Below are 12,475 nucleotides of genomic sequence, written 5' to 3'. Positions count from 1 at the left end.
GAACTACCTGGGTCAGCTGTCACCCCTTGAGCCTGGGACACTGCTAACTGCTTCCTGTGTTGCATTCCACTCCCTAACAGCCCAAGGTGCAAGCCAGTCTGGCACATGCAGCCAACAGTGTGTGAGGAGTGGAGGGAGAGATGGGCTGAGCCACGGATGGAGGTAGACAAAACTAGCAAGTGTGACGTAGTGGATAGAGAAGCCATCAAACTGATTTTGAGATTTTTTTTGCTTGTTAAACAGAAGCACAGTTAGTTTGGCCAGCCGTCACAGCACACACATGTAATCCCAGCACTTCAAAAGCTAAGGCAGGAAAACCGTAAATTCAAAGCCAGCCTAGACTAATAAGATATTATCTCAAACAAACACCTCCCAAAATAAAACATATATATCTCTATGTATGCATAGTTAGTAAACAAGTATAATTAGTTTGCTGATATTTCGTGCGGAATATGCTCTCCAGTCCAATCTACTCTGTTTGTCACTCAGGCCTTATTGCTTGCTATAATGGAATAAGTCAGTGGCAGCCTATTTGTGCCGATTCTCCTTGCAGTGCCATGATCTATGTGCGCGCCACTCTGAGGACTTACTCTGGAGGGCCTAGTCTGACCCTGTCAAGAACTCTGGAGCAGCGGCTGCTCTTGTCTTCATGTTACAGCCGAGGAAACTGAGGCACAGGCAGATTACCGTTTCCAAGTCTCCCTAGCCGAGTGGTAGGCCAGAGCTTGAAGTTTCACCGTGTGGCCTGAGCTCCAGCTGTGTGTAAGGGCCTCACCATTGTAGAATGTAGGTTCAAGGCTCGGGAAGATAAATTAGCAACCATCGTACACGAATAATAGAAATCCAGGTACCAAGGGGAACAGGAGAGCTTTGTGGCAAATAGTTCAAGCCTAATGACGCCGACCCATGAGACCTCCTTCTGGGTAGATCCCTGAGAGCTGGGCTCTTCCCAGTCTTTTAGGAATCTGTTGTTATTTCTGCCTGTTTGGCCCTTGCAGTATCTGGTGGTTAAATCTGCCGAATCAGGACTGAGTCAGCCGTGGGCTCTGTTCCGTTGCCTGAAGCCATGATCCGGTACTCTGGGGCCTTTCTAAACTTGCCCCTCCTGTGGGTGGGTGGTGAATCTTGGGGCTGGGCTCCCGTGTTTACGGAGCGGAGTAGAAAGTGAGGAAGCTGAGCAGGGATAGAAAGGCAGGAGACCTTGCCTAATGAGCTGAAGAAGGCCGGTGACCCCAGGCCATCTCTCTGCACAAAGATGGTCTCCAGAGGAGCTGCAATAGGCAAGTGGAAAGAGCCCCCCCCCCCTACAGCCTTGGGAGGCACAAGGACGCATACAGAGGTGTGCTGGGGCTTTTGACTTCCGTGTGTTGGTGACACATCTCGCCAGTCAGATGTCATGGCTGGTACTAATACAGTAGTTCCCTTCTATCTTGTTTCACTGTTTGTGTTCAGTTTCTCGTGGTCAGCTGTGGTCCAAAAATAACATTTGTCTTACCTCTCGAGAGAGACACCACAGCCATACAACGTTGATCACAGTCTATTACTGAAACGGTTCTAGTCAATCGCCCCTTATTGGGATTCTCTTGCTTGGCCTAGTTTGTAAACTCAGCTTTTTCGCAGGCATGCTTATCGAAGAACAAACAAAGGATGGATGGACTTCATCCTATCTGGGCTCTTTAGGCTTCCCCTGGGAGTCGGGAGATGCAACCCTACCGGCCATGGGGGAGATTGCTGGCTTCTGCAGTTACTTGACATGGCAGTCTGTTTACAGTCTTACTTGGTTTTCCTGAAACTGGTCGTGATCTTGGCTTCCAGGAGTAGGCCTTTCCTGCTGACCACCCAACAGGATGTGGTCCACGAGGTCCGCAGCTGTCCCAGCCCACAGAGCTTGTGCCTCGAGGATGGCTAATGACGGCAAACTTCGGATGTTATTGCTGGCACATGGGGGCTTCAGCCAGTTCCCTGGGAGCTACCACTTCTTATATAAAAACAGCCCTGCGCCCTCCCTCCCGTCAGTCTTGCTGACTGCACACTGGATTCACGTACTGTTTTTCTCCCCTACCCTGCTTATTTTTATTCATTTGGCCACTTTATTTTAGGGCTCCGCATAGCTTATTTTGGCAGTGTGATACTTATTGTTTTATTTCTGGCTGCTTGGCTTTCGTGCGAGTACTTGAATTAAGCAACGGATGTGGGCAGATGTGTCTTAGGGGTGCTGGTTTGCTTCCCAAGTGTGTGTGCGCTAGGGTGTACTTGACTCCCCACTGTAGAGCAAGACCTCCAGGGTGGGTTTCCAGCTAGGACAATTGCCCACTTGGGCTGGGTGGAGACAAAGGCACCTGAGATACACCCCGTTCATTTGGAGACACCCCGTTCATTTGGAGAACACGTTCAAGACTGGGCCAGAGGTCATGTAGCTTTTGTAAGACTGTGGCATGCTGACCAGGCCCCCAGAAATAGGCCGGTGGTTCATAGTTCTCCTTCTGACAGGATACACTCAGATGGGCAGTTGGTCTCTCTGGTCCTCCAGTCTTGTGGAGCCGAGTGAGGAAAGGATCTCAGGACGTGCTAGTGTGTTCCCAGGGGTAGGACTCGGTTTTGCTTTTCCCTAGTCTGTGCCTTACTGGGGGTTATAGAGGCATGAGATGGAGAATAATTGAGGCGAGCACCTGGTGTCGAGTCCTGGTGTCTGTGTGTGGTGCACACATGTAAAACAAAGGGAAAAATATTAAACTAATTTTTTTATGTCTATGGCTTTTTCAAAATATGTAAAACTTCATTCCTGGCCAGATTTTTGTTGCCTGGCTTATACTGGAAACTTGCTGAGAAGGAAGTGAGAATAAGGGGTCAGAGCCAGCAAGAGCTGACTCCAATTGGGGCAGTATTTTTATCCTCACCTTATGAGCCCGGTCAGGGGCTCTTTTCTTTCAAGCTTCCTCTTGGGCATAACCCCTATCCCTGGGAAAGCGCCTGCAGCTGAGGCTTGGTGTGGAGGCGAAGGATGCCAGTGGGGCTGTGTATCAGCATCTCCTCCTAGCTATCTCTGAATGGTGAGGAGGGGGTAGGAGAGGCATCATGTGGATGCCGCTAGAATTCCCATGGCTGAGTCTTGCGCTAGAGTTTCCGGAGCCCCCAGCTTCTAAAACCCTTCCAGTCACCCTAGCATGCCAACAGGCTGAGAGGTGCTAGGCAGGTATCTACTTCTATTTAGTTAATGAAACAGCCCTAAATAGATTCACTGATAGCCCAAAGGCCTCAGAGTTGTAAGTGATCAACACACACACAAATCCTATGTTCAAGCCCCTTTCTTTCTGAAAGGCTCAGGCCTTATTGGGTCTCTCACCACTGTGCACCACTGGTTTCGATTGCCATTCGAAGTTAAGATGTGAATTGTCCTCTTACCCTGTGCCTGAGGTCTAGACTTCTTGCTCTTGCTGTGTTTTAAGTGGAGGTTTCACTCCTCAGACTCTGGGGTGTCTGGGATTCTGTTGTTAGTGGGGTGGGTAAGTGTCTTCTTGGCTCTGCTGTCTTCTGTCAGGGTCTAAATTAGGGGTGTTCACTGTCCTGTGCCTTTGATTACAATGAAGTCCGAAATTCACTCCCTCTTCCCTTCTCCTCTTTTTGTCTCCCCTCCCTTCATTTTCCCTTTCCCCTTCCCTCCCCTCCCTTTTTTTCCCCTATCCTCCCCTTCCTTCCCGCTCTCATTCCCTCCCCTCCTCTTCCCTCCACTCCCAGGTCTTTGGACCTCTCCCTTCCCATCTCCTCTTCTCTCCTTTCCATCTCCTCCCCTCCCCTTTCCTTCCTTTCCTCTCTTCACCCTTCCCCTCCCCTTCTTTTTCTTTTGGGCAGGGGGCAGAGAGTAGCTTATGTAGCCCCCAGCTGGCCTGCTCTTGTCTTTCTGTCGTCTTCCTCTGTTCTCCCTCGCTCTCTCCATCCTCCTGCCCTCTTCCCGCTTCTGCTTTTCTTCTTGGTTTTCAGGGAACAGGAAGCATTCTGAACACATGTTATTTTGTAATCTGATAATCCAAGTTGAAACACCTTAGTGCGGACTTCCCTTCCATGCTAGGCATCCGATGGTTTGCTCTTAGGCTTTATGCAAAGCTCAGAGGAGCGTCCATGCCCAATTTTTGGTACTCTTCTTTCTGTCTTCCACTAACAAAGTTGAAAATTAAACAGTGCATATAGAAAAAAAAGCCATATATTTGAAAGCCTACCAAGCTCAGTGCTTTCCTGTTTGTACTTGAGGCACGACTTTGCTTCCCTATGCCACGGTGACTATATTTTGGTTGAATTTTGGACGAATCAAACTGGAAGATTGATGTGTTGTCCTGGTCTTGTTTGCATCATTTCTTGAATAAGGGTGATCTACTGGGGGAGCACGGTCAAGCTCTGTGCTTTAGGCAAGTGACCCAAGCCTGTTCTTACCCATAGGTTGGAGGGAGTACTCTTCCATGTAGGGTTTGCATGAGGCATCTGCTATGTGCTGTACAAATTTCACCACTAGTTATATCTGTTCTTACAGGCACACTCAGCTCCTGATTTAGAGCACATATATTATATGTATGTATATATGTGCTATAAAGATTTCACCAGCTATATCTGTTCTTACAAGCACACTCAGCTCCTGATTTAGAGCATATATATGTATGTATGTATACATGTATATATGATGTATATATATAATTTTATTCTTCAATTATGTGTTTCTGTGTGTGGGTATGAGCATGCAAGTCCTCTGGAGCAGGAGTTACAGTTGCCAACCACAATACAGGTTCTGTGCACCAAATTCAAGACCTCTGCAAGAGTAGCACAGGCTCTTAACTGCTGAGCCGTCTTTCCAGCCCCAGATTTATTAAGAGTATATTTCGGAATATCCCGAGTTATGGTTTGTTGTGAGTTTGCTGCATTTTTCTATTAAACATTTAAGCTCCTTGATTGCGTGTGGTTTTTCCATTTCTGTAGAAAGCATATTCTCAGGAATGTTGATGTGTGTGTAAATAATTCAGCACTCGGTTCATTAACCCAAACAAACTCTTTTTGTTTTGCTTCAATTTCTGCGCTACTGACTGAGGCAGCTGTTTTGTGTAGGCATCGGCAGAGTCTAGACTGCATGTAGATTTCTTGCCTTCTGCTGTAGAAACTGATGCAAATCCAGAAGTATAGGCGCTCATGGCGCAGGGGAATTGTCACTAGCTTGGTACATATGAAGATGTACTTATTTGGGGACAGTGAAGGCCTGGTCACAGTGGATACCCACGGTCAGCAGCTTAGACCTTAACTTGTGATGGGTATGTGGCCTGACTTCTTTCAAGGAAGGACCTTTGAGAAGGCATATAGAGAATAGTACAATTAGAAACAAAAGTTTTAATATAGCCCCATTGGTAGCATCTTTACCTAGTGTGCATAAGGCCCAGGGTTCGAGGTCTTGGGTTCATTCTTCAGCTCTGAATAAACGTATGTGCTAGACATTGGGGCATCTGCCTAAACCCAACTGGGAGATCAGAAGTTCAAGGCCACCACTACTAGATAGAGAGTTCAAGGTCAGCCTTGGCTAAGTTAGACCTTGTCTCAAATACAACCACAATATTTTCAGAGGGTCCTGAGGAGGCAGGCCTGTGGCAGGTGGTAACACTGGCAGCTGAAGCAGGAGGATTGTGAGTTCTAGGCTAATTTGAGCCTGCATAGTAATATCCCGTCTCCAAAAGGGAAATCAACAAAATCACCAACACAAGCAAAGAAGCAAAGAGTTGAATAGGAAAATGTTAGATTGAGTGTATAATGAGGGAGGACTAAGGGAGGACTAAGGGAGGACCAGCCCCACCTCTGCAGAGGCCTCTGTCAGCGCAGATCAGTTTGCCCAGAGGAAAATGGGGGGAAGAATGCTGAACTTTCCCCCACTCCTGGAGACCATGAGGAGATAAGAGGTGGGGACAGCAAACACCCTGTACTGTAAACACTGGAGACACCAGGCCGCACGCCACCCTTGTCTCTCTGTGAACTTCAGTGGAACTTTCTGAGCTGAACTCACAGGAAACAGCCGTCTGTTTTCTGGGCACATTTCCTGCTTTGCAACACACGAGAATCTTCATGCCTTCTGGAATTGGATTTTTTTTCCGTTTTGGTCCTAAACATTCATGAAAGGAAATTTGTTTCATGCCCTGCCCACCCCCATCCAATGCCTAGGACCTGGCAGTCACTTCAGTGCTGTTTCTCCTTCCTGGTGTGGGGCTGGGGATCTAACCCGGGACTTCGCACAGAGCTGGGTACCATTCCCCTGCCTCCATCCTCCTGACAATAGCATCTTTTTCTCTTTGTATAAGAGTCTCTTCAGCTGTGAATGTAAGGACTATCGTCCCCCATTTTTTATCATGGTTTTCAGGCATCATTTTGTCACAAGCATTGTGTTCATATGTCAAGTTCACCCTCTTCCTTCAAGCTGTCTGGGAAGTTTTAAGTTCACGAGCATAAAGTTCCCAGTTTATCATCCCCTAGGTGTTAACTTCTCTCTTCACGGTGGCATCCTTGCTTTCCTATTTTTGGTGCCATGTCTGCTGTTCTCACCTTTGGCCATTAAGGATCTTGCATCATTTTGTTTGCGGGTGCTGCTGTGTGCTCACATCTCTGCACAGGTCATTGCCCCTGTTTTTGTGGACTTGGCTGTGGGGTTCACTTTTACTGGTAATTGTTTGGCAGACACATATTGACTCTTAATGGACATAGTTGGTTCATGTTAGCCTTGTACATTGTAAGTATTCTAGTGAATAAGACATTTTTTTTTTTAAAGAAGTGCTGGTTATGTGTCTGTTTGTAGAGGATATAACAGACAAATCCCTCCTACGTTAGGAGAGTTGGTCTCTGATTGGAGTCAGTGCATGTAATGAATGCAAGTTTGAGTGATGGTTTTGGGAACTGTGTGTATTTGTCTATGTGAAAAGATATTTCTTCCCTAAGATAATTTCCAAAGTTTGGTGAAGAGCTGCTTTTGTGTAGCCAGATGTACAAGTCAGAGACCGGAAGCCCCACCGGCACCTTTGCTTCCCTAGTGCATGTGCTTCTGAATTTGCCCAAGAGATGGAAATAGTAACAGAGGCAGAAAAGCGATGACGTTGGTGAAGTTCAGATCATTGCCTGGAAAGCAGGAACGGGGCATCTATCCGGGATGTCGATGTACTCACGGTGCCTTCTTTGCTTTCTCTCGTAGATCTGTCTAAAAACAGGCTGGTGGAAGTGCCGATGGAGCTGTGCCATTTCGTGTCCCTGGAAATCCTTAACCTGTATCACAACTGCATCCGCGTCATTCCTGAGGCCATCGTCAATCTGCAGATGCTGACCTACTTAAACCTGAGGTAGGTTGAACTGGGCACTTCTGATCACGTGCCTTCGGGGACCAGCCCAAAACCATGATGCGTCTGTCTGTCGATCATCGTGATCGACATCAATGATCGAGATGCCATTCTTGATCATTCTTGCAATTAAACCACAGAAATATTAACGAGGCCCTAAGTTTATAGGGCCCTTTGTATTGCTCTTGGTGCTGGACTTCCCCCAGATGTCAGCAGGGCAGGGTTCTAAAAGGGAATATTGACATAGCATCATGTGTATAAGGTGCTAGCATGTTGTCTTCAGGAGTTCATGCAGATTTTGAAGGAGGAAGGAAGAAGACTGACAGTTAAGGCATTTCAAGAGAAAGGGAGGTAGCCAGTCTTTTTGAGTTCAGTCACTTTAAGAAAATTGTGGAGGATCTGATTTGTGTTAGGGTGCACGCCTTTAATCCCAGCACTTGGGAGGCAGAGGTGTGTGGATCTCTGAGTTTGGGGCTATCCTTGTCTACATAGTGAGTTCCAGGACAGCTAGGGCTACAGAGGGGAAACCCTGTTTTGAAAAAACGAATGAATGAATGATAAAACCAAAACAAACAAAAACCAAAAAAGACCTCCAAACAAACAAAAGAGAAGGATGTGGATGACCACTGAGCTCTCTGGCCAGATAGTTTGCCATCTTAGTTCCCATTAAATGAAGCTGGTGTGTGCCGAGTCTTAGCCTTCGTCTGCCTTGGGTAGCATCGTGTAACACTGCACCGTGTTAATGCTGCAGATTAGAGTTTCAGGAAAATGAGTTCTTCTAGAATCTTGGTTTTAAACTTTGTAGCTGATGCTGTGGTCAGATTCTCACTCCTTGACCCCCAAATCCTTACCACACACTCAGGATTTCAGGAGAGAGGGTGTTGTTGTTGTAGTCCTTCTGTCGTAATGAAAGCCAGCTCCCCTGTTCCAGCCGGAATCTTTTCTCGTGCCACTAGCATCTTGGTGAGTATAGGGTAGGAGCTAATTAATCAACCAGGCTCATGGTGCGTAACAAATACATCAATTTTAAAGTTCAAAATTCCCAGTAAACCAGAGACAACAACTCTTTATAACATAGTAATGCCAGTGTTTTTTTGTTTATTATTGTTTGTTTTGTTATTGTTCTTTTGATTTTGCCTTTTGTTTTATTTGGCTCCTGAAAAATTAGGGGCCTTTTGCTTTTTATTTTTTTGTAACCAAAACAACAAAGAGGCTTCCATCCTATTTCATAGGCATGCATGTTTTTCCTCAGGGTGAAAGCATTCCGAGGAGTAGTTATCACTGGCTTTGATTTATTTATTTTTTTTTGAAAATAGAGTAGGGTGCTATTAGGTTATCTGCAGGTTCATCTATCTGATCTTTAGTTCTGCAGGCTCCTGGTGCATCTGTCCGGCTTCAGTTTTCTTGCAGTTTCTGCCAAGCAGGAAGCTCGCTCCCTTAGACTTTCCTGGGAACCCACACAGCCGAATCTGTAGATTTTGATTCCCTGACTTCTCAAGAGATTTGTTTGTTAGTTGTAATTGTTGCCAAAGCATTTGACCCCAGTAGTTGGCATACAATAAGTATGTATTATTATATACAACAATATGTATAATCAGTGTAACTTCATGTTGTTCTATTAAGTCCATATCTTTGGGGCATAGTTGACTATAAAATCCTAAAAACACTTGATGATCTATATTTGCATTAAAAAATTAGTAATGTATTTGTTCTAAGAAGTTGTACGTTACACTTGATTGAGAATAGGTCATTGCTGTCCTCAAATGAATAGAAAGACTATCATGGAGTGTGGACTTGAGAATTCTCTAAGACAAAGAAGGGGGTGCTGGAGAGATGGCTTAGCGGTTAAGAGCACTGACTGCTCTTCTAGAGGACCAGGGTTCAATTTCTGTCACTCACATAAGGGCTCACAACTGTCTGTAACTCCAGTTCTGGGGACCTTATGCCCCCTTCTGGCACTAGGCATGCAATTATTATATAGATATACATGCACACAAAGACTTACACACATAAAGTAAAATAAAAAAAATAAAAACTTCAAGAAAAAGAAAAAACAAAAGACAAGTTGTTGTTAATGGCTGAAGAGTAAGTAATGCGGTTGGCGCTTTGTGGTGAGTTCCTGTGTAAGGGAAGAGGAAAGAAAAGACTGTTCCAATTGCTTTCTGCATTTCACCCCATGTCTCATCTCTCAATGGTATTGGGAATTTCAAAATTTTGTCTGTTTTTCTTTTTCCACATTTCCTATTTTGAATATTAACATTTCTGAGACTTACTCTCTTGGATCAAACCATGTGTTCTTTGAAGGAACACAATAGGAGGGGAAAATACTAAGAAAGAGTATGCCTCAGCTCTTAGGAGCTAATGTGAGCATTCATAAAACACATATGGTTAGCCTCTAAGTTTTTTTTTAAAGCTAGATAATTATGCTATTATTTATTACATTTTAAATCTCTTTCAGCGGAGGGGGGGAGGGATAATGTGTGCCATGGAGTGTGTGCGGTGGTCAGAGGGTGACTTATAACACTCAGTTCTCACCTTACGCCTTGTAGTCCCTGGGGATCGAACTCGGGTCCTCAGGCTTGTTGGCAAGTGCCTTTACCCCATGGACCACTTTGAGAGCCCAAAATACTAATATCTCAGATTGCTGCGATGAACCTTTCTGACCCAAAGCAACCTGGGGAGAAAAGGATTTATTTAGCTTACAGGCTACAGTCCATCACTGAATGAAGTTGGGTCTGTAGCTCAAGAAAGGAGCTGGTGCAGAGGCCATGGAGGGGTGCTGTTTACTGGCTTTGTTCTCATGACTTGCTCAGCCTGCTCTCTTACAGAACCCAGGACCACCAGCCCAGGGGTGGTACCACCCACAGTGGGCTGGGTCCTCCCCCCCCAATCATCAATCAAGAAAATGCCCCATGGAACTGGCCTACACACCAGTCTCATGGTGGCAGTTCCTCAATTGAGGGTTCCTCTTGCCAGGTGACTGATTTGTGTCAAGCTGACAAAAACTAGCCAGCCAAGTAGTTACTTTTGATGACCTCCTGCAGAAGTCAGTCTGGATATGAATATGTAAATATGAAATGATGGTGAGAGCGAGTTTTTTTAAAGAAACCAAGAAGCTAGAGTTGTGTTATTCACAATGCTGCTTGACTAAAAGATAAAAGTTCCTCAGAATTGTATCTCTAGGATACTTCTAGGCTTGGGAGCGATTTGGGCAGAATGTGTCATAATAGCTCTTGCCGGAGAGTTTTACTTGTTGATTTTGAAATAGTAGGTGACTGCCGTAGCTGTGTACTTGTGAATATGTAACCTTGTCTAGACAACGCTGTTGGCACCCTCTGTGACGCTGAGTAATATCATAACCCCTGTGCCGTCCGTTGTCTGCGTGACAGCTTCCTGACTCAGACTGGCCCCCGCTCCAGCTGGATGCAAACTGGTAACTGGAAGAACTGAGGAGGCCATATTTGGGCAATAGCTTTAACAATTGGATGGAGGGGGGGGGTCACCTACTTTTAATAAATTTTAAATATTCATTTATACGTATATATGTGTGGAACAGCTTGGGGGAGTTCAGTTTCTCCTTTCACCACGGGAGTCCTCTGGATTGAATTTAGACTATCAGGTGTGATAGGTGAGCCATTTCAATAGTCCTAAGTCTATCTCCTTCCTAAGCAACTAAAACATTTTCTTTTCTGTGGTGTTTGGCACTTGCGCTCCCCCTCCACCCCCATTAACTAGGAAGAAAGACATTTTAGATAAAGTAATGCAAAAATGTCTTCCCAGATCTCAGGTTTCCGTACTTAAAATGAAGCCCTAATGCTGGTGTGTTTCTGTGACGGTGGGGATCACACCAGGGCATGGACGTGGAAGGCTTATGCGCCACCATGGGGCTCCAGCTCCGTTCTTGCTATATTTAGAATTCCTCCCTTTCTTAACAAATTACATGCAGGAATTACTAATTTTATACATTCTGAAATAAAAAAAGATCCCATATAAAGATACTTGGAATTTATGGGAATGTTCAAAGTTGGTTCCGTCCCCTGAGGATCATGTACATTTTGGCAGTGTAAACAACCATAAATATTTGAGAATTGTCTTGGTGATGATGAAGATGATGATCATGGTAACAGAGCAGGGACATGTTTTAACTGCGTAGCCAGGTTCTTGGCTGGCATCCTTTCTCCCTCACGTTATCTTCATCTTTCTGATGGCTGCTTTTGTGCCAAGGATCCTCGTGTCTTCTCCAGAGGCAGGATTGATTCACACATGAAAACATCCTCGCCGTAGACTGCAGTTAAAAACATGAAACTGGTTTCCACTTTCTCTTAGATGATGGAAATGTAGTATTTGTGGAAAATACTGTTTTATTGCTGCTTATGTAGCCTGGTTTGAAGCATCTAGCTTCTTTTAATCTTTGCTTCTTGCTGTTTGCAACCAAAGGTTATGTTAGTTTAGTGTGTGTGCCCCCTGCCTTCCTGCTAGAAAATGTCTTTGTCCAAGAAATGTGGCCAAGAACAATAAAAGTGATTCAGCAAGCCTGTTGCTGTATAGCAACAAACTCTTGGAACCGGAAACTCACAAAGAAGCCTAAAATCTATTTTAAAGGGCTGGAAAGGTGTTAGTGTTTCAGAAGAAACTAGAAGAGCCTGGAGCAGCAGAGGGCTTGGCTGCAGTGAGTGTTAGGAATCTTAGAATGGAGAGCGTGGGGGCTCATCTTGGAGAAGTTCAGGGGTGGAGGCATCAAAACCCAAACTTCTTCAATGGGACTGCTTCCAGGACCAGGGGGAGCGGGTTTCCTATTCTCAGAGAAAACAGGACCAGCTGGGCCTGGGTTGCCCCTCAGAAGCCCTCTCTTCCCAACTTGGGTTTGGAGCTGTTGCCCGTGAAGGGGGTTGTCTGTGGCATGAAATGTTATCACACGGTAAAAGGAATGCATTCTGGCTGCCGCCTGCTTCCGTGGTACCCTTTCTGGCTGCTAAACAATGTGGAGAAAGAGCCAACTTCCTGATGGTCATATAACCAGTAGCCCCACATTCTTCTGGGACTCGTTCTCAGAAATGATCTTTAAGCCTCAGAATACCCACTCTCTTGTTTGAGGGACCCTGGGTTGGGGCAACTTTACAAGGCACAGTTGT

General features: G+C 45.4%; 1 protein-coding gene across 5 annotated transcripts in view; it reads left to right on the top strand.

The window, feature by feature from the left end:
* Window positions 1-12,475, top strand: part of Lrch1 (leucine rich repeats and calponin homology domain containing 1) — a 189,620-nt gene that overhangs the window by 85,700 nt on the left and 91,445 nt on the right. For all 5 annotated transcript variants that reach the window (XM_041666903.1, XM_041666887.1, XM_041666912.1 and 2 more), the window contains exon 2: window positions 7,202-7,346. In XM_041666903.1, the coding sequence (XP_041522837.1) occupies window positions 7,202-7,346 (145 nt within the window). The remainder of the gene's footprint in view (window positions 1-7,201; window positions 7,347-12,475) is intronic.

The sequence above is a fragment of the Microtus oregoni genome, unplaced genomic scaffold (assembly GCF_018167655.1).
Source record: "Microtus oregoni isolate MIOR12 unplaced genomic scaffold, Mior012 000001F_ref0000356, whole genome shotgun sequence".
Classification (NCBI taxonomy): Eukaryota; Metazoa; Chordata; class Mammalia; order Rodentia; family Cricetidae; genus Microtus; species Microtus oregoni.
Note: the sequence above shows the minus strand (reverse complement) of the source record. Positions and strands in the feature narration are given on the sequence as shown.